At 39.6% G+C, this 21763-nt stretch overlaps 6 protein-coding genes and 1 long non-coding RNA gene across 7 annotated transcripts; 4 read left to right on the top strand and 3 right to left on the bottom strand.

Annotated features, from left to right (window-relative positions):
* The first annotated feature begins 195 nt into the window (after nt 1–195).
* Nucleotides 196–3929, top strand: ing5a (inhibitor of growth family, member 5a). The gene is made up of 8 exons (XM_086088741.1): nt 196–348; nt 977–1048; nt 1141–1307; nt 1652–1763; nt 1842–1941; nt 2151–2286; nt 2532–2593; nt 2655–3929. Exons 1-8 carry the CDS (start codon nt 312–314, stop codon nt 2692–2694), a joined length of 726 nt encoding a protein of 241 aa, XP_085944867.1. The 5' UTR covers nt 196–311; the 3' UTR covers nt 2695–3929.
* cep19 (centrosomal protein 19) lies at nt 2569–5529 on the bottom strand. Its single transcript, XM_086088743.1, has 2 exons — nt 5248–5529; nt 2569–5068 (listed from the first exon to the last, which is right to left on the bottom strand). The coding sequence occupies exons 1-2, from the start codon at nt 5402–5404 to the stop codon at nt 4722–4724; spliced, it is 504 nt and encodes a 167-aa protein (XP_085944869.1). The 5' UTR covers nt 5405–5529; the 3' UTR covers nt 2569–4721.
* Nucleotides 5530–5745: 216 nt separating this feature from the next.
* pigx (phosphatidylinositol glycan anchor biosynthesis, class X) lies at nt 5746–8718 on the top strand. The gene is made up of 6 exons (XM_086089383.1): nt 5746–5894; nt 5993–6074; nt 6189–6324; nt 6529–6742; nt 6823–6920; nt 7189–8718. The coding sequence occupies exons 1-6, from the start codon at nt 5825–5827 to the stop codon at nt 7324–7326; spliced, it is 738 nt and encodes a 245-aa protein (XP_085945509.1). The 5' UTR covers nt 5746–5824; the 3' UTR covers nt 7327–8718.
* A 213-nt stretch (nt 8719–8931) lies between these two features.
* LOC147166225 (uncharacterized) lies at nt 8932–9844 on the bottom strand. The gene is made up of 2 exons (XR_015096530.1): nt 9616–9844; nt 8932–9539 (listed from the first exon to the last, which is right to left on the bottom strand). It is a non-coding gene; the product is annotated as an uncharacterized LOC147166225 (long non-coding RNA).
* On the top strand, nt 9205–17049 carry pak2b (p21 protein (Cdc42/Rac)-activated kinase 2b). The gene is made up of 15 exons (XM_086089854.1): nt 9205–9467; nt 10753–11118; nt 11193–11299; nt 11494–11644; nt 11753–11784; nt 12651–12764; nt 12836–12968; nt 13355–13418; nt 14005–14053; nt 14158–14270; nt 14395–14512; nt 14597–14696; nt 14809–15005; nt 15908–16045; nt 16350–17049. Exons 2-15 carry the CDS (start codon nt 10929–10931, stop codon nt 16434–16436), a joined length of 1593 nt encoding a protein of 530 aa, XP_085945980.1. The 5' UTR covers nt 9205–9467; nt 10753–10928; the 3' UTR covers nt 16437–17049.
* Nucleotides 17050–17344: 295 nt separating this feature from the next.
* Nucleotides 17345–19006, top strand: rpp21 (ribonuclease P subunit p21). Its single transcript, XM_086089285.1, has 5 exons — nt 17345–17494; nt 17588–17688; nt 18251–18330; nt 18425–18565; nt 18659–19006. Exons 1-5 carry the CDS (start codon nt 17438–17440, stop codon nt 18757–18759), a joined length of 480 nt encoding a protein of 159 aa, XP_085945411.1. The 5' UTR covers nt 17345–17437; the 3' UTR covers nt 18760–19006.
* On the bottom strand, nt 18839–21539 carry aqp12 (aquaporin 12). The gene is made up of 3 exons (XM_086089281.1): nt 20457–21539; nt 19270–19386; nt 18839–19142 (listed from the first exon to the last, which is right to left on the bottom strand). Exons 1-3 carry the CDS (start codon nt 21049–21051, stop codon nt 19018–19020), a joined length of 837 nt encoding a protein of 278 aa, XP_085945407.1. The 5' UTR covers nt 21052–21539; the 3' UTR covers nt 18839–19017.
* Nucleotides 21540–21763: the final 224 nt, after the last annotated feature.

Raw genomic sequence — 21763 nt, 5'->3', positions numbered from 1 at the left:
AGTTTTATTCACTTGTATCCTACGGTAGTCACGTGAAAGGTCATTGTTCAAATACGGTGGTGATAATAGTCTTCTTGGTGTAATATAAAAACGATATATACATATTATGGTGTACGGCTTACTCGCCACTAATGATGTTAAGAACGAGCGTGTAAAATAGTACTTTTACTACAGTACCGTTCCTATCCGCTCGCCACCCACCGGCGGTCGATCTTGTGTTACAAAACCAACTCTACTCGGCTACAACTGCACACAGTTTGGCTGCGCTAACAACGTGACGTCACATGCAGTAGCTTCACAACTAATCCGAAATGGCGACGGCAATATATTTGGAACATTATCTAGACAGTGAGTATCCGACCGGACTAATGTTACCCACTATAAAACGAACACTTTGATCATTTTACGTTTATTTAAAGCTAATGCAAGGACTTGCTCTGGTTTGGGTCTGCAAAGTGACAGCAAGTTCCTGTCAACCCGTGAGCTAGTTTAGCACTTAGCATCATCGCCTAGCGCCACTCTAAGTTAATAACATGCTAATTAAATTAGCTACGGCGTCGCAAAAATCATCACTGACGCGTTTAAATTACCCGTTTAGGCAAGTGGCTCGTATAAAGTGTGATAATTGTTGAATCACGTATAATACAGAGACACCATGCTTTTGCAACCTGTTGGTTCTGTCAGCCGCCTTTTTTTCTGTAACCATTTACGCGCCAGACAGATCCATAAAGACTATATGTAAACTAATGTACTATTAAAGATGTTCTTTATTTATTTACAATCTAATGCCATTTAACTGAATACAGAAATATTCGAAATAGCTGTCAATATTATGCATTTCAGCTGTGTTGTTAAATAAATACTATTACCATGAAGACATTTGTGTTATAGGATTTGTTTATATCAAATTGTGTGTCATTGACATGTACAGTATTAAAAGAACTGATGTAAATGTTAATCTGTCATTTGCTTTTAGGTATTGAAAACCTTCCATGTGAGCTGCAGAGAAACTTCACACTGATGCGAGACCTGGACAACAGGACTGAAGGTGATAATGTAAATCATGCATGTTGTCAGTGTGCCAGTTTTTTGGGGTTTTTTTTACATGAGGAAAAATATCCAAACGTGCTTTCCTCGCAGAAAAGAAGGTAGAGATCGACAAGCTGGCTGAGGAGTATGTAGCCAAAGTGAAGAATCTGGCGTCACAGCAACGGGTTGAGCACCTACAGAAGATCCAGAGTGCCTACAGCAAGTGCAAAGAGTTCAGTGATGACAAAGTGCAGCTCGCCATGCAGACCTACGAGATGGTTGGTCCCAAACACATCAGAATTATTATGAAGGCGTGCTTTTGTTGTTGTTGTTAGTGGGTTTTTTTTACTGAGGCGCTGAAGCCTGATTAAATGTTTAATTTCTTATTATTTAACTTTCAATGTGCAATATATTTTAATTGAATCAGTAATTACAGGATTATCATATTCTGGGGAAAAGTTTGAGAACCACTGACTTAGGCCCACATCAAAAGTCAAACAGCCTTACAAAAGCGACTGGTGTTTGACTTCAGAAGCTCCGCTGTAATTTGATTCATAACCGTTGAAACGAAACCAACCAAGCATGCGGGCCGAAATCCTTGTGTACTCTTTTGTTGACGCAGGTGGACAAACACATACGGCGGCTGGACGCCGACCTGGCGCGATTTGAGAACGAGCTGAAGGAGAAACTGGAAGTGAGCGGCTATGAAAGCGCAGATGGACGAGCGTTGAAAAGTCAGTATAGTTGTGGAGGGGCCTCCATTTTGGACAACATCACACATTATTATGATTGTTTTGTTTTTGTGCCGACAGAAACGGAATCTCGTGGCCTTCGAGAAAAGCGCGGCTCACGGGGACGAGGAAGGAAAGGTTCTGATGAGGATTCTCCCAAAAAGAAAAAGATGAAAAACAGGTGTCAATATATTTTTGCATAAAGTGCAAATGAACATATCTATTATAACAAAATGTGAAATATATATATGTAGACTCATTTTTAATTGACTGTTTAGCTACACATATTCAAAAATACATGCAGAAAAATGAGAGCACATACAGTAGAATCTCACCCAAATGTCACCTGCGAAACGTTTGTTCCGATCGCACAAAATGTCGGACTTGCAGCCCGGACTTGAGCGACGCCCTCCTGCCAATGCAGCCGTCGGACGTGCTGGACATGCCGGTGGACCCCAACGAGCCCACCTACTGTCTGTGTCACCAGGTGTCGTACGGAGAGATGATCGGCTGCGACAATCCCGACGTAAGCTCTCGCCTAACGATGTGCTTAATGTCTTAATGCGCTACTCACAAAAAAAAAGTTTGGGGTATTCAGCGTTTGGATGATTGAACAGTTGGATATACACATTCAAAAGTTAAAATTCAGCAGTAAACGTTGTCATGCATTTTAGGTGGGTAAAAATTTCACCTGCAATCCTGACTATCCCGAACTTTTGTGAGTGGTTTTCTAATATATCTACTTGTAAGACATCAAACTCTTGTCGCCAGTGTCCCATCGAGTGGTTTCACTTCGCCTGCGTCGACCTCGCCACAAAGCCCAAAGGAAAATGGTGAGGAAGCGGTCATGGGAATCGCCTCGTTTGATACTCAAAAGCATTGTTTCTCTCTCAGGTTTTGTCCACGGTGCACTCAAGACAAGAAGAAAAAATAAGAAGAAATACATCTATTATATTGCGCTAGTGAAGTAGAGTCATTATATACAGAAATATATATTTTAGCTTCTATTTGTACAAGCTCGCTTAAAAAAAGATCTAATGTGGATTTTTAGAGTGGAGCTACTATGGGTGTAACGGTACAAGTGTTGAAAAATATGTCACAGTTTAAATGTGTCAGTTTGGCGAGGATTGTTTTCTTTTTAGGAAAGTGCAGCATCAACAGTTTATCTTCATTTTGGGGAATTACAACATGTTGATCATCTTTTTAGGAAAGTATTAAATGAATAGTTGTGTCTTCTTTTTGGGAAATTGCAACATGAGCATGTTTTTTTCTTTTTAGGAAAGTGCAACTGTTATTTTTGGTGAAGTTAAAAAACAATAGTCTTTTTGGTAAGGTCTGACATCGTTTGTCTTTGTAGGATGTGCAACATCACTAATTTGTCTTCTTTTTAGGAAAGTGCAGCATCAATAATTAGTTTTCTTTTTAGTCAAATTAAACTCTATGCTACGGTATTCACATTGTATGATGGCACAGTTTGATGTACTGTTCTGCCAAAAGCATATCGCTGGCCAGAAGCTGAGCTGCACTGTATTTGTTTACACAGTTGACAAGCGCACGAGGGACTCACACTTCTGGAATCTACCGAAAACAATCTTGAATGTTCTGTACTCAAAAGACCCAAACGCGAATACATGTCCCGTTACACCCATAATAGCTCCATTTGAGCTCTATCACGCCGAGTAGCTTTCAAATTCACTTGCCATTTGTGCACACTGGTAATGTTTCGTAACACAGGCCTCGTAAAGCCAGCATTTTCCCACCTTCGGGGTAGTCTCACAGGAGTGAAGTATTCCATTTAAGTCCCCGACACTCTCTTGTCTCACCCTGGTGTAGTGAAAGCAATTGCGGCTCAATTATTGGATGGTCTACTTCGCTTGTAACATACTTTTGGATACTTGAAAGTTCAATTTATGAGAGTTATTTTTATAAAAGCCTGCTGAGAAATTAAGCTTTTTTTTTTCCTTTTCTTTTTAACGTCCTGAGATTTGTGGCGTGAGCTGAAAAGAGTGTCAGAAATTTCATTGACCTACTACCTCCATTGCTGATGTTTAAACAAAATCGGATCTGCTCAAACCAAACCCGTAAAACATGACGTTCCTCGTCTGATTTTTTTATTTTTATTTTACACAAAATTAAGAAATGAATAAAAATGTGACCTTGTTGAATGTATTGTGGTACTGGTGGTCAGTGGTATTAAAAGCACTTTTAACAAAGTTCCCCTTTTAGTGTTTTGACACTGCAAAGTTTATATTATCAAAGCTCATTTCCAACCTCAGACTATATGGAGAAAATATATTCGTATGTCAAATTTTTGTAGGGGGTTTTGTCCACTAACAAACCATTTAATCAGCTTTAAGTGTCTTCTCTCATGGTCGACTGTGAACATAAGTCACGTAAGCCACAGATAAGAGCCAAAGGCAATGCATTTTGTATATTCAATATTTTATATATCAAATAAATATCCTCTATTGAAAAAAAAAAAAAAATGTTGTCTGTCATTGTGTGAATAGTTTTTTTTGTTTTTTTTTTTACATCTTATGACTTAGCTGCACCAAAATTACAATGTTTATGTAGTACAGGTGCTAATATATTGTATGTTAAGCTTAATAGCATAATTGCTTCTTTTTTCTTTTTTTTTAAGTGTTTTCAGAAAACACTTTTCCAACACACCTGGATGACTTAATCTGCAGAAAAGAAAAATATTTTGTTTTTTAATTGATAATGTGACTTGGGCAATTATGCTAATGGTATGTTGACTAGCTTTGGTTTTGTGTATCTGGAACATAAATCTTTCTTTTGTTTGTTTGTTTCTCTTGAATGGCTGCATATCTTAAATTTATTCATAATCAATTGTCAATTTTGATCCTTGGACAAATGTCTCCCTTATAAGGGGTCTCTCGTCCCAAGAAGCTTGAGAAGCCCTGTAGTTCAATGTCAAAAATAGGATTTTTGGGCCAAACATTAAAATCCATCATTGGATTCTTCATCCCAACTGCATTTTTCATCTGCCACCTTCCCAAAATCCACCTCCAGGTCATAAACAAAATCGGGGTCTTCTCTGCGAGTTCGGTTTTTCTCGAATAGCTCGTCCATGTGGCTCTTCTTGCGAGCCAGCACGTCGTCGTCCAGCTTGTTGAGGTCCTCGTCCGGGTCCACCTGCAGTGAGGCCAGGCTGCACTCCAAACTGATGCCCTGCAGGTGGTCGCGAAGGAGGATGTGCAGCCTCTCCAGCTGGCTCTGGGAGACCGCCTGCAGGTAGTTTTTGTGCCGGGGGTGGTTTTTAAGCCTTTCGGCAGCCAGGCTGTAATCTGCAGGTCAACGTAAAATTTGGATTAATTTGTGCTTTGTGCCAGTCGAGTATGGTGACAGGCAGAACAATAACATGTTCTTCCACTAGATGGCAGAAGACAATGTATCCACTTGTTTCCATTATTTATGCAATGGAATAATAGTTTTGTCTTCCTTAGGAATAAATAGTTGAACGTACCGGAATACTGAGAGAAGCTCCGCACTGGAATTATTCGCTTTCTCACTTTGTTGGTCTCCGTGTTTACATAAATCAACACTATGGAAGGTGGGGTAAAGCACACTCCGCAACGCTTCGCCTCGAAACGCATGGTAAATCGATGTTTCTCGAAGTACATCAGAAAAGCACGCCGTTAGGATTAAAACAAAATAAGCATTGCATTTGACGTATATAACTAAAAACTAAGACAATATTGTGATGTCGAGAGCCTATCCTAGCAGCCTAGCGACATCCACTCGGATTAGGACCTTCCTCTCATTTGGCCAATTCCTGCCTGACTTTCATGTAACAAATACCGATGAATGGTAAAATGTCCCGATGTTTACACTAAGTGATAAGTATGTTTAATAATGTTACTTTGTCCACAATCAACTTTTGACACAAATACCCTCCATTAACGTTTGATTGTAACTATTTTTAGTCAGGCACTATCATAGCCGCCCTAATGATTAAAAGGGCCCTTCGTTTTGCACTTCCGTAAATAGATTAAAGGGGCATTTGGGGCTTCAAATATAAGATTACTTACTGGAAGTATTTGATGTATTTTACACTTTTATATCCATCTGTCTTAACGATTTTATCAACATGTCATTATTTGACTGTGAAAGGTAAGATATGTCATACCTGTCATTTCAGACTGTAGTAAACCTTCGAAAATGCCCGCTGTGCCATTTAACATAATTTAAAAAAATATATATTTCTGTAGGCGAGAACAGTTGCGCCACCCTAAAGCAGTGGCTGCAATCAACTGCAATTTCACTAGAGATCAAGAACAAAGGTTTTCACCGGTATGACTTTGTTTCTCTTACTGCTTGAAATTTTAACAAAACACCAACACCTCCTCAATGAATCTGACTTGCATAATATGAATGCTTAAAAAATGATTGTCATGTTTGTATTAGGGAGGTAGAGACGACAGTTAATCTCCAGCCTGGTGCGTTCAGGCACGTCCGAGTTTTGCTGCTTCACACATGGCCCAGTGGGGTCTACGTCGACCCCTACCAGCTTGCTTTCCTCAGCGATGCAGTTGATTGGCAGGTAAACACAAACACTGTAGTGTCCCCATGTCCATTTTATTAAAAAATACTATGAGAAAACAGTTGTAATTTTACAAGAACGTTGCAAAATGAATGGGATGAAGTCACAATAGTCAGAGAAACTTTATTATTATTGTGGCTCTACTGCTCTATGGTAGTAATTCTTTTCTGTGGTAGTAATTATTGATGTATTTCTCTTTGTCAGATATTAGTGGATTCCGCCATTGATCTGGAGGTGCCTGCACACAAGACTTCCGGATTCGTCACCTACGTTTATCCCGCCTTTAGTGAGCAAACCCCCGGCATGCTCAAAGTTCGCATCCCCATCCACGGCCGCTACCACCAGCCCTCCTTTGGCGGGGAAACTTTTGAATCCATCGCCATAAAACCCCCAAAGCTGCTTTTGCGCACAGAGGAATGTAAGTAGTTGTATTTGCTCAGGAAAAAAAAGCCATACAGAAGATGTTTGTCTATTGACTATTGTCTATTTCTCTCCAAGGTTCACAGCTGGATGATTTGGAACCTCATATGGTGACGGAAGCACCATGCAATGCTGACAATACCAGCATGTGTCTGTGGATTCAAGTGCAGCATAAGGTGATTTGCTTTCAAGGGGGGAAAAATCTTAATTTTACATATATTAAAATATTATATAAAGGGGGGAAAAATCGACATTTTATGAGAAGGAACTTGTAATAAGAGAGAAAAATGATATGACAAAAAAAAGTTACCAAGAAAAACACTATACATTTATTGAGGGAAAAAAGAGTAACCTAAATTTTATCAGAATAAAATTTTATTTTTTTAAAGAAAAAATACATAAGTGTGATTTGGATTTGATTTCTTTTGGACTGTCTTCCCGCAGAGGCCTGGCGACGAGACCTTGCGTTTACCAGTAGGCGACGGTTCTCTGGTGACGCCCGTGTGCGCCGTGACGCTGGCGGTCACCATGGTCTGCTGTTTGGCGCTGTCCAAATACATGTGGAAGCATCGGATAGTTTGAAAACGCCATGATGCTTAGTTTGGTTGCCAGATTTTTTCACTTTAAACTATGTAAGTATAGATCTATGTCAACAATCATAGTTTTGCTCAAATTAATCATCTGAAAAGTGCAACGCTCTATTGAAGGCACATATTTAACACATAGACACTAAAATAACATGTTGTATTTTTCTATGCATTTTATGCTTGCAATGTTTTTTTGTGTGCGCTTGAAAATGTTCACAGTTTGGTGGAAAAGTGTGTTTTATTCATTTGATCCCAACTGCAAACTATGTTGTTGTTTTTAAGGTAAAATAACTTTCCTGCACTTGTGGTCCAGTAGCAAAACACTGCTAGATGGCATGGTGGAAAAGTTGTTAATATCCCACACTAACAATAAAAACTGAATTTTTTCCCCCCATATCATGAGAGTTTATTTTAAATAACAATACTTAATTAATAATATTAAATATTTATTTAATTTAAAACCTTTAGAATTTGATAACCTTAATTTAAAAAATATATATATATACTAAAATTAAAGATACCAAAATTGTGAATACAAGATAATAAATAATATAATTACAAAATACAACAATAATATTTAATATAAAGAAGTACAGATTGTGTCGGCTGTGAGGATGAAGAGGAGGTCACCTCTACTCGTCCCGAATTGCGCAGCAGCGGAAATGGCGACTTCCTGAAAAATGGCGGCTTCCTCAACTCTTGTGTTGTTTTTCTTCTCACTTGGAATCTTCTGTTGACGCATTTGTGGAGTTGAGAGTGTGTCTTGATTCTCCTCGTTGCTTTCGTTAGGGAGAATCAGGAGAGGAAACGGCCTCTTCTGGCTGGGCTACAAGATTCCTCCTGTTTTTTTTTCCCTTTCCCAAAAGCTTTTCCATTATGTACAATTGGTCAAACACTTAGAATCATCTCTGCTTTAAGTAATGCAAAAATGAAGTTATGATGTTATGTGTATGATATGTTTATATTATAGGAAATACTGTATGTTAACATTTTGTTGTCATGTAAAAGCCAAGTGTACATGGTATATTCTTTATTACTAGGAATAACAAATGTATTAGTCCTTATTAGTAAGTATAATAGTGGTATATTAGTCTAATTGTGTATCATGTCTCGTACCTTATTCAGAGAGATCTGCTCAAAGTATTGCCACACAAAAGAAACCCTTATTTTCTCAGGATCCATGAAGAAACAGACGCCTGAGTTACCGGCAAATTGGTGAATGCGCTAAATTCTTTACACTTCATATATGTTCATAAATTGTGGCAACAGTCAAACCACGTCCTAAATCAGCACAGGTTCGGGAAGTGGTTTGAGCATTGCCACAAAAGATTGACTTTCACAAATATAGTATTTTTATGTTTTATTTTATTTTTTTATTGTAAGTATGACGTTAATTAATCTAGTTTTATTTTCATTATCAACAAATATTTTCTCAAATAAATATTTTACTTTTTATTTCGTCAGACTACTTTTTGGTTGTTTAAATATGGCTCTCAATATGACTTGTTTTCATCAAATATAGAGCGCATGGGTTGTCATCAGGGGGTTGCACAAGAGATTCAAAATAGTTATGCCCATCCAACATAGAGATTCACAGTGATTACACTATTTGAAATTATTTATTTACATTCTGTTTTAAATGTTTTCATACAGTGCCGTTTTTCGCATTTTATTCAGCTATTTACCAAAAAATGTATGTGTTTGTTTTTGTGGAGGTCTGAAACATATGTTTTCAAGTGTAGGTAGTAAAAGTAAAAAAGCTGTCTTAAAAAGTATACTCCAGTAAAATAGACACCTGAAAAATCAACTTGAGTATAGTAACGAAGTATACTTCGTTACGCAGTAGTATACTTCGTTACTTCCCACCACGGCCCTTCACTAGTTGCTAGTTCCGCTTCCCCCTTCTCGCCATAGCGGATTTATCACCGAAGGGCCCCAAAAAGACAGAAGGGGGTGAAAAATTTGCATTGTAAATAGTTGTCATCTTTTTTTACTTGATCTTATTTATGGCCGACTTTCAGACGAAGTGCTGTACTTTCCTTGGACTTGCGAACATCTTTTAAAGCGCCGAGGAAGGACCGACCGCAGGGAGTCGAGGAGTTCTGTTCAGGTTTAAACTGCCGTGGAATCTCTCTGGTAAGAAAGTGACGAGAAAGCGGCTTTGTGCTGGATGCTCGACCGGCCTTCCAACCGGGTTTATTCCCCCACCTAAAAACGACATTTATTTTCGTCTTCATCCACCATTTCATGATATTACTTGAATGAGTTGTCATGGAGTAGTTACCGTTAGCCGCATGCTAACTCGCTGTGACCAATGAGTTCAGACGCTAACGTTAGCTCATCGGGATAATTGGAAGTTGTCGAGGCTAATGTTAGCCTCGAGCTAGCGCCGTCGTCGCCCAATTGGTCGTGAACCGTAGCAGCTGTTAGCCTCGAGCTAACGGGCGTGCTAGCTCCAAGCTAAAATGCTAAAGATAGCTTGGAGTTCGTACACTCGTTGGCCATTAAGTAGCGGTTGCTAACGTTATCCCGCTAGCCGCCCCTGTTCTACAGTAATTCGCGAAGGGCACACTATCCGCACGGATCTTTCAAGTAAATACTTTTAATTTAAATATAGCATATACAGAGAAATGTTTCAATTAGGTTGTTAGACAAAGCAAAAATTAATTAATTATTTAAATTTGTAGTTCTGTGAGCGAAAGTTTCATCATTGTTATTTTATCCCGAGCTGTCTTGTTGTTACACTATCTCTTTATAAACTACATGATAAATATTCGCACAAAATTCAAGAGGTACATAAAACTTGAGTAAATACAACTGTACAATTGTTAAGACAGGCAGTTTTGGTGCTGCCAGTCCTGGTAATTGTATCTTTCCCCGTCAGTGTTTTTGTTTTAAACCAGTCAGCTTGGCTTATTTTCAACCATTAACATTCATATGACATAGTTAAATTTGAATATTACATGTTAGTTTCCTTTATGTAAGTGTATACTACTCGCAGTGAAAAGTAAATGCGAACCCTCACATTTTTTTATTATAAGACACTGCATCTGAAATTCTTTCTCTAATCTTAAAAAACAAAACAAAAACAATTTGTCACCATAAATATCATTTAAAAGTAACAATACAATTAACAATTTACTTCAGTGATTTCTTGGGGACGCAAGCCAAAAGGTACAATAGTTTTTTTTCCCCCCAATTAAATATGTACATTCCAGAGTGTAAGTAGTTATCTGTCAGTTCTTTTACTTAAGTACAGAGAATGAGTACTTTCGACTACTCTGACTGTTTTTCCGCTATGTGTCTTTTTCAAGTGACAAGCTTATGAAGTGATGTTTGTTTCTATAAACAAGCCCGGTTTGTTCTTAGGCTAAAAATATCACATGTGAGCGTAACCATATTTTATTGTGTTTTTTCCTAGGTATAGTTCTTCCTTCCTCTCCTGCCTGCACATCCTGCAGTGATGCATGAGCACACGTGTGCTTCATGCTGATGTGATCCTCCCTCTCCGTTTGCCGCCCTGTCCGTCCTCGCCCCCCCTCGCCCCCTCCTCTTCATCTCCTGTGAAAACAACAAAAACAAACTCTTGCGTGAGCAATGTGCGACAACGGCGACCCCGAGGACAAGCCCCCCGCCCCGCCGGTCCGCATGAGCAGCACCATTTTCAGCACCAGCTCCAGCAAAGACTCGCTGTCGGCGAACCACAGCTCCAAGCCGCTGCCGTCGGTGCCTGAGGAGAGAAAGCCTCGCAGCAAGATCATCTCCATCTTTTCCGGGGCGGAGAAAGGTGAACGGGAGTAGAGCTTTCGAAAAAGAAAAGCGGCATTGGGTTGGTTATTAAAAATGTTTGCCACTTTTCAGGCGGAAGAAAGAAGGATCGAGACAAAGAGCGACCGGAGATCTCGCCGCCTTCCGATTTTGAGCACACCATACATGTTGGCTTTGATGCTGTCACAGGGGAGTTCACTGTGAGTAGAACCATTTCTGTCTTTTTTTTTCTTGTTCAGAATTATTTAGTATTTTTGTCATTAGAGCTTGGTTATGTCCAATATGTTGCAGCATATAAGTTTAGAGTGCTAAATTCCGACTAGCCTGTACACTGTGAACCCCCCCGTAAAAATCATGCATTAAAAAAAAGCGTCCATCTCGCTGAACTTGTCAGGGTATGCCGGAGCAGTGGGCTCGGCTTCTGCAGACCTCAAACATCACCAAGTCAGAACAGAAGAAGAACCCTCAGGCCGTGCTCGACGTCCTCAAGTTCTACGACTCCACGGGCAACGGGCGGCAGAAGTACCTCAGCTTCTCGTCTTCTGGTGAGGCAACACGAGCCATCCCCGAGTACAGTAATCTGTGTGCCAGCAAACGTCTAACTTGATACGACATCACAAGTTGTGAAGCAATCTTCTTTTGTTCCTTCACAGAAAAAGAAGCATTCACTCCAGGGCCGCAATCTGTAAGTACATCAACACTTCTATAACTGAATGTTTTTGATTGATCTCCTTAGGAAATGCACTGGCAATATTATAACATTCTTATAATATTCTTCATGAGTGTAAAATTCATTCAAAGTCAAGAGGTACACTCAAACATGATTTTTGTATATTTTGCACATTTTATGTTCTTTATTATCTTTAGCAAAGCATTTATTTATTTTTTTACAATTATTTGAACAATTAAACATGAGCTATTATGTAACAAATAACTTGTTATGATTTGTAAATTGTATTCACAGTAATTTCTGGACTATAAGGCGCATCTGATCAAAAGCCGCGCTAGCTAAATTTGGGGAACACTCAAGTTTGTTACACATATAAGGCGCACCCGACTGTAAGCCGCAGGTGTTTTAATGTTTTCGCTACTTTCTTTTCCATAATGAGGGCGCAAATTGTCTCGCTCTCGTTCGTTCTCTCCTATTGTATTTGGGCTCACTTGGTTTGTTTTGCTTTGCCTGATGCTTTTGTGCTTCCTTCATAGTGCGCCTTCTTGTGATCTGATGGATAAACCGCACCTTTGTATTAGCCGCAGGGTCGAATGCAAGTGAAAAAAGTAGCGGCTTATAGTCCAGAAATGACTGTAGTTTTGAATTATTGTTTTTCAAAAACTCGTTAGTTTCAATTAATACTTAAAGGAGGTTCGTTTTTTGTTTTGTTTTTAAAACAGAAAAATCTGCTATTAGCTTGAAAAAGTTGTACGTTGGGTAACTAGTAAGAGCGACAATGTAATTTTGGTTAGTTCTATATTCTTATTATAGGTTTCGTTATTTTGCTTGTTTTCCTAACTATAATGACCTTGTTCTATTTTTCATTTCCTCTAATCCAGCCAGTCAAAAAAGGCGCCGAGCCAACATCTCAGACTATCAAAGACATTGACGACGACGATGACGACGAAGCCCCGCCTCCCGCCGTGGCTCCCAGACCGGAGCACACCAAGAGCGTAAGACGACGATGACGACATTTCGTCACGTAGAACTGTAAATGTAACGCGCTTTTGTTTTCTGCGGCCAGGTGTACACGCGCTCCGTCATCGAACCCCTGCCGGCGCCCAGCCTGAGCACGGACGGCGATGCGGCGTCCAAGGCTGCCGACAGACAGAAGAAGAAAGGCAAAATGACCGACGAGGAGATCATGGACAAACTGAGTAAACGTCTTTCATTCAGCACGAGTTGACAAAACACTTTGCGCTATGTGCATATTTTGAAATGATTTGTTTGACAGGTTTGTGTTTTTATTTGCATGCTTCATGTGAAGAGATATTCGGTGCATTTGTTGACAAAATAATTTGCACTTAAAAAAAAAAAAAGAGAAAAAAAAAAGCTTATGTAATTTATATTAAGCAGTGTGACTTTTTCATAGTTGTGACCTCTTTTTAAAGGTTAGCATTCATGGCACTTGAATTTCTCCTTTTTCTTCTTTATTTTTTATTTTTTATTTAAACAATACCATGAGATTTTGATATCGTTGCATGACACACTTTAACCTACTACTTTAAAGTACTTCTTTTCACTCTCTCCCTCTCCCTCACAGGAACTATAGTCAGCATTGGCGACCCCAAGAAGAAATACACCAGATATGAGAAAATTGGACAGGGGTGAGTAATGATTTAGTTGCGTATTGAGATACTTTGACGATGAGTTCACCTCAATTAGTTTTCCCTATTAAAATAAACTGAAATGCTGCTAATCTGTTCCATCTCCCAAAAAAACACAAACAATGAAGTACATGAAGCTTTTGCGCAACTCACATTTTAGCCTGCAAAAAAAAAAAAGAAAAAAAAAAGAGTATGGTACAGAGGTTTACCGAGTGGAACATTTGAGATAAGGTACAGGAAGTGAAACTGTCTCATGCTCTAGCCACAAATCAACTCCGTAATCAAATACAGTGACGCTCAGCCTGTGCTTTTGGCACGATGTCCAAATTTTCAACTCGTGTGAAATGGCGGCAACCATTGTTGTTGCACTTTCCTAAAAAGAAGACAAACGACTCAAAGGACAAACTACGGTTGTTCGCTTTCCTAAAACAAAGACAAACTTGAATTAATTAGAGAATTGACTGCTCGCATTTACTGTCCCAAATGTGAACTGAGCTGTGACTTCCAAGCCAGGATGCCCACTGAACCGTGACTTTTGGCAACATTGAATGTACTGTCATCCAAACCTGTTTGTCTGTTCTTGCAGAGCTTCTGGAACAGTCTTCACTGCCATCGACGTTGCCACGGGACAAGAAGTAAAGAACAAATAAAGCATCTTGTGACTTGTCATTCGCAGATAATTAATATTCCGCAATGAGAGGTTCAAGGTTCAAATGTTTCCTGTGCTCGTTGTTTGTAGGTGGCCATCAAACAGATCAACCTCCAGAAGCAACCCAAGAAGGAGTTGATCATCAACGAGATCCTGGTCATGAAGGAGCTCAAGAACCCCAACATTGTCAACTTCCTCGACAGGTGACACCGGAGTTTTTTTTTTTTTTTTCTCTTTCACACATTGTGACCGTGAAGACCATTTCCTTGTGTGTTTTGCATACTTGGCCCATCAATCTGATTCTGATTATATGCGCGTGTGTTGCAGTTTCCTGATGGGGGAGGAGCTATTTGTGGTGATGGAGTACCTGGCGGGCGGCTCACTCACCGACGTGGTCACGGAGACGTGCATGGATGAAGCCCAGATAGCCGCCGTCTGCAGAGAGGTGGGCTGTCGTGTGCTTGTGATAAAAAAATTAATAAATACAATTGTAATAATGATTGATGACCTCCCATTTGACCCCTCGCAGTGTTTACAAGCGTTGGACTTCCTGCACGCCAATCAAGTCATCCACAGAGACATAAAAAGTGACAACGTGCTGCTCGGCATGGACGGCTCCGTCAAGCTGAGTGAGTTGCTAACCACAGTGTTGGCTAACCTTAAAGGAATGACTTCAACGGGACCCGGTCGTGTGACGTCACGTGCGCGCGTGCAAGTCAATATTTGCTCTCGCCTCCGCAGCCGACTTCGGCTTCTGCGCCCAGATCACCCCGGAGCAGAGCAAGCGCAGCACCATGGTGGGCACGCCCTACTGGATGGCCCCCGAGGTGGTGACCCGCAAAGCCTACGGGCCCAAAGTGGACATCTGGTCGCTGGGTATCATGGCCATCGAGATGGTGGAGGGGGAACCCCCTTACCTCAACGAGAACCCCCTACGAGTGAGTATGAGCGCTTTTCACACCACGTTGACATTTATGCACAACAACGGGGTTTCGATTCTTATATCAGTTTAGGAAATGCATCTACATTTGGGCAGTTACTAAACTACTAAAGAGGAACTTTGGACGTAAAGTTGATGTCCTGCCATAACTTTACCATTTTTACTAGGGGTGCGAATCTTTGACCGTCTCACGATTCAATTCAGAATCCATTTTCGATTCAAAATGATTTGATTGACAATATTTTCTGCTTCAATTTATAGAATGGTCATGATCTACTCCAGTCTTACTCGCTAATGCTAATTAGCGCGCTACTCGCGGCACTTTTATCACTCGAAAGAACAGCTATTCATACAAAACGCTTCAGGAATGTATACAGAGAAGCATGTTAACATTATTCACCGGCATATGCTCTTCCTACGCTGCAAAAAAACCCAACAACTTTTATTGGAATAACTTGATTGTGACTTTTTCCTTCTACTCTCTAATGTGGGTACAACTTAACAGTGTATCAGAATGCGCGGAACCACACTGCCCCTAGGTGGTTAAAATGTGTACAACATGAACAGCGCTCCGAGTAAGTTAAAGTACGACTCACTGATTGTCACACCCAACTAAGTGGGGCGAAAACACAAACAAGGGCAAGAAAGTATAAAATAATTTAAATAAAATCGATTTTTAAAATGATAATCTTTTTTTTTCTTTTTTTTTTGAGCACCCCTAATTTTTTACCACATCACAGTATGTAGTTTGTATCGTGTCCCAGGATTCGGGACACCTAAGAACCTTTTTTTCCCTCCATGTTGATTACCATACAACTCCTTCAAAATCTCTTGCTGCCGTCACTCTGGAATCACTCCGCCGCCACCTCTCCTATTGGTTGCGTCTCCCCGTCTTCACAGGCCTTGTATCTGATCGCCACCAACGGGACGCCCGAGCTGCAGAACCCCGAGAAACTGTCGCCGGTCTTCCGAGACTTCCTCAACCGATGCCTGGAAATGGACGTGGAGAAGCGAGGCGGAGGCAAAGAGCTCCTGCAGGTGACCTAACGAGCTCCTGTGTGCCTTACTGTTGTTTATTATTACTATTCTGAAAAGTTAAATTTTTGTGTCAAATTTGTGGATATTATAAATATTTGTATTGTATTTCTTACAACAAGTCAATTATTTAACATAAAAAACTGTTTTTTATTAACCCACTTTTAAAAAGTTAAATTTGAAAGGCGGAAATTTGTCATTTGAAGGATTATTATTATTTATTTTTTTAAAAAGTGTGAGATCATTATTAATCGCTGCTTGCACTTTTATTAATTTATGTGTGCTTTTTTTTCTTTCTTGGACACAGCATCCCTTCCTGAAGCTGGCCAAGCCTCTGTCCAGCCTCACACCGCTCATCCTGGCCGCCAAGGAGGCCATGAAAGGCAATCGTTAAGAAGACCACACACACACAGTCACACGCCATGTGCCAACCATTTCGAATTTGTGCCAGACAAAAGGTTAAGAGTTACAAAAAAATAAATAAAAAAATCACTGTGAAGAAGACCAAAAAATGTCCAGCATGAAAGACACGCACGCACACACACCATCCGCTGTCCATATGAAGTCTCTGACAAACTGGTGAGGACTGGGCTTGTATTTAATGAAGAAGAGGCCTCGGTCTAGTTTCTAGTGTTGTTGTTTTTTTTTAATCGACTGCCTTAAACAAATGCAAAAGTGTTGCCTAATGTATTGTTGATTTGTGCCCCCCGTGATTTTTACTACTTTTTTGGGGGTAATTTTACCTTCCTCAGCTCTGTCAGCGTCTTTTTAGTTCTTTTGATACTTGAATCTCTGTCTCTCGTTCTATTTCATTCGACTGCTTTTATAGGAAACATTTCAAGAGCACGATGGTGTCTCTCTGTTCATTTCACACACACATGACAGAGCTACTGTACCACATTAGTCCCTTGATAGCAGAGGTGCACCTTACAGGCAAGTTCATTTTACATGGACTTAATGGGTTTATATTTTCCTCTATTGTTGATATTAAAAGTAGAAAAACTGTCCTCCATTGTCTGTTTCACATCATTTCACATTGGCTCACTGATGGAGGTGGGTTATATTTAAAATTAAAATAATGTATAAAAGGTACACAAAATTATACAAATTTAGTAAAAATACATTTTTATCAAACAAAAATTACTCAAATCTTATGTACAGTTTTTTGTCTCTAAAATGTACAACTTTTTCCTTGAAAAAAATTATACATTTTCTCAAATGTCCGTCATTTGAGAGAAAAAAATACAGTACAGTATACTACTTCAATGGCTGTGCACTTTTATTTTGAAAATAACCGGATGCTATATTAGATCGCTGAAGAGCTGGATGGTAACGTAGCTGAAGCACGGTGACGAAAACAGCCACTTTTAGGCTAATTCACATCATTTACGTGCAATGTCTGGGCAAGTTAAGGATAAAGAAGCGTACTTAAGACTGAATTATCTTTACCAGGTGAGTAAATAACATTTCGAATTAGCTAGCTGCTAAACAGTCGGTTTCTCTTTACATTTCTGCCATAATCTTTTTCCGTTTCTTTTTTAACAGGCTGCACATTGTGTTTTGGCCCATAACCCTGATAATTTAGAGTTGGCTCGTTTCTACTCTTTTACTCAACGGACTATCGCAAGACGTCTTGTTCTACGACAGTAAGTTCGCTAAACGGTAGCCTCAGAGAATATACTCGTTTTATTTTGAAGGCGCAGTTTAGGAATGGCAGCTTCCTGTAATTTATTGAACCCACTCGCCAGACAAAACATTAGGTACACTTGCTGTTTATGGAGAGATTTGATTTACGTCTTTCAAATCTGACGTGTTTTACTTGTTTTAAAAATGATTTCACTTTTCTTTTAAATGTGGCTAATAGTTGTGACAATGTCAAACCAAAGTAAACAAAAAATTCTCAACTATAAATCGTTGGGATGACATAAAATTGTATCCCTTTTCTCCACAAAATGTGACTGTTTTCTTCTAAAATAAAATTCCTTCAAAAATGTACCCTTAAAATATACAAGGCTGATAGTTTAAAACATAACTCTTTCATCAGAATTTGTATTTGTATTATCAAAAATAACTCTTTCTGAAATATGCAGCTTTTCACCCCTCGTAAGTATCCAACCTTTTCCCTCTGAGACGTGTACTTTTTTTTTTCTTGAAAATACACAACTTTCTTCTCAATCTGTATCAACAATGTAATTTTAATTTCTGCAGAGATCCTTCTGTGAAAAGAACAATATGCAAGAAGTGTTGCTCCCTGCTCATCCCGGGTTTGACAGCCACAACCAGACAACGTAAGCAGCACTTTCCATTCCCTTCCCACCTGTGCAAATCCAACTGGATGATGTTGGCTCGTGCTAACGTTTATCATGGCTGCAACTGTGCCAGGGAAAAGAGGCAAGAAGAGGCGCATCACGGTGTTGCGCTGTCTCAGCTGTAAGCAGAGCAAGACGCTACTGAACAAGCCGGATTACTGCTTGTGGCAGGACCGTCCGGAAGCTCAGGCTCAGCTACAGCAAAAACAACCAAGTAATGGATTTTTATTTGTTTATGTACAATGGAGTAAATAAATTATGTTATGTTCTGAAATGAATAAAATCATATCTGTCTGAACATCCGCAGATCAAGATGCATCTGTTAAAAGTCAGCCCAAAAAGACCAAACCTGACCGGACCGATGGTTCCAAGCCCAGCACAAGTTCTGCCACTACAGAGCAAACGTAATGCAACTTTACAAACTGTTTTGCTGTAACACAACTGAAAATTTAGGTTAATTTTATTTATTGAGTCCACTTTATGGTAACTTGAAATTTTGATGGACGGTTCCCCACCCCAGTCCAACATAAATACATATTTCATTTATTTTTTTGAAATTTGTTTTTATTGAAAACTAGCAACATTTTGATTACTTTTGTTGTTGTTCTTGGAGCCCTTAGAAAGGTGGATATTAAAAAAGAAATAAAAGCCAAAACCGAATGTCATTCATTTCTTCCTTTCTTTTTCGCCTCCTTTCCGCACCCGGATACGCGTCTTGTGAAAATAGAGCAGGTTCTTGGCAAAGATCCTTGGGATGTGGCCCATGTACAAGAGGAGGGCCATGATCATTCCTGGAAATGCAACAACAAAAAAATCACTTGTGTAAATCTCACACTTGATAGGCGGGCAAATGCTCTGCAAACCCAACTAATTGCATACAAGCCATCAATGAGTCGATAAGTATTCGTATCGGTTTACCTGTGATTGGGGCCAGCCAGTAGACGAGCGCATACTCGGCAAAGGTGAATCCGGAACAGTGGAACGTGAGGCCGTAAGCGAGGGAGGGGTTGACGTAAGCTGACGTGTAACCTTTGGCTGCAAACGGAAAAATGGCACATGAAATATACACTTCCATTTTTTTCTTTTACCTTTGTTGTCAAATATACTGGACGTACCTCCAATTCCTTCCTCAAATTATGCAACTATTTCCTGAAAAAAGTTTTGATTCTCAAATATAAAAATGTAAATTAAAAAAAAAGACTTATTTTCTTGAAAATGGGCAACTATTAAAAAAAAAACATTTTAAAATAAAATTTTAACTTCGAAATAAAAAATTAATTATACAACCATCTTTTTTATCGCTTACATGAAATAAAAAAATATAGGATTTTTTTGCTTGAAAATAAGGCATTTTTCTTGAAATTCGATTTTTTAAACACATTTTTTCCTGTTTTAATCAAATATCCAGCTTAAAAGAATATTAAATACACATTTTTTGCAACAAATATGACTTTATTCTTAAAAATAAGTTTTTTTATTTTTTTTATTCCTACATAAATATATATATTTTTTAAATTGGACTTCTCTCCCAAAATGTTAGTTTTAAAAAGCAAGAATGACTTTTTTGAAGTGATTTATTTTTAATCATAATATATATATTTTTTTTTTACCCTAAAAAAATACCGGTATCTTTTCTTCTTAAAACCCGTTTCCTCAAAAACATAACATTTTAAAATATACACTTTTCCCCCAAAAGTGTGACTCAAATTTATAAAACTTTTAATAAAAAAAAATATATAAGATAATATAAGATATAAGATTTAGTCCTTTAAATGATTATTTTCAAACTTTTTACATCCACTCAAATTACCAAAGTACTACCTCAAAATAATATAATGGCCAACATGACAAAAAGTTAAAAAATAAAATTAAAAAAAGCGGAATCTGAGGCTTTACTGTACTCAAGTTAAATATAACTGAACTAAAAAAAATCTACTAATGTATCAATTTTTTAAAGAAATAATAAAAGTTTAAATACACGCTATCCTAATAATTTCTTTGATTGTATTTATGGTATTTAATTCAATGAACCTTTGCCCATGTAAAACACGAGTGGTACTTGATAATGACTGCTCTAATAATACATATCACACCCAGGTGCGTACCTATATGTGACAGGAATGTGAGTAGCACGGCTCCGACGGGCACCCGGATGAGCGCCGTTCTCCGTCTGAGGAAGAGGTGCGCCAGGTGAAATAGGAGCGCGCACACCCCCTCGGTGAAGAAACCCTGCACGGGCGACACCAGCAGCGACGTGCTGCACTCCCTGGCCATCAGGTTCTTGATCATGTGCATGTCGGTCAGCTCCAGGTTCCAGTAGTACTCCGCCGCCAGCATTGCCAGGTAGGCCCCCAGGAAGTGGGAGGCGACAGCCAGGACGGTGGCGAGCGCCGCGGCGTCCAGCTGAAGGAACCGCAGAACGCTTACGCTGGGGTTCCCCGAGTGGTCGCCGCAAACCGCGCCGTGGGCCAGCAGCACCGCCGCCAAAATGGTCAGCGTCACATCCGGGCCCAGGCCCCCGGCCCACTCGCCCACCTCCACGATGGTCTGCACCTCCAGCCGGCACGCCACCAGCATGAACGACGACGACAGCTCGGACAGGAAGGCGAGCCGCGGCCACCTTTTCAGAGGCGTCCGCAGCGAGGCCGCCAAAATCACGCACGCCAGGAAATAACCGAGAGAGGCGTTGAGTCCCGACATGTTCACTGAGGGTTCTCTCTATTCTGACAACGTGGCGCACGCAACCACTCGCGCTTCTTATCAGACGCGGCAGGCCGCGAACACCTGCCAAAATACACACGGGGCTTTTTGCAAGGTCAGGTCAGCAAGCAGGTCACAAAATTAACGTCCAATAATCAAAGTTGAATACGTCCTGTGCAGTCCATTCACTCAGTCATTTGAACATTTAGGACCAAAACACTTTTGTACAATACATCTGAAATTGTTTATTGTGTTGCTGTGTGTGTTTGTTTGGTTGCTACAAAGTACTAGCTTTGTTAATTAGATGTCATCCATAAAAAAAAGTTGTTGTTTTTTTAAAATCATTAACTCACTCTTATTTCTGATTTCTTACACCAGATGTGCTGTAATTGAATGCACGAGTAAAAACAGCTCATTTGAGCCCACGTGATTCGGTCAAAACCAGGGATGGCACGTTACACTAGCAGGGGGGAAAATGGACAGCGAGGAAACAGATCAATACACAAAATCGTTCAAACCTATGTTTTTTGTGTACTTTTTTTAAAATAACTTGATGTTTTAATACCCCATCTGTTCTGTACAGTAGCACGTGTTTTGGCATTGGCAAAAATAAACATACTGTACTTCATTAATGTAAATTCAATGTTATTATGATTGGGAAAGTCGCCCCTGCCAACATGGCCGTCGGGTTTTGTGATTCGTTACTAAGATT

This window comes from Leptonotus elevatus, chromosome 11, assembly GCF_054856555.1.
Source record: "Leptonotus elevatus isolate MCC_2025b chromosome 11, RoL_Lele_1.0, whole genome shotgun sequence".
In the NCBI taxonomy this organism is placed as follows: Eukaryota; Metazoa; Chordata; class Actinopteri; order Syngnathiformes; family Syngnathidae; genus Leptonotus; species Leptonotus elevatus.
The sequence above is the reverse complement of the archived record's forward strand: the minus strand, read 5'-3'. Positions and strand labels throughout refer to the sequence as shown.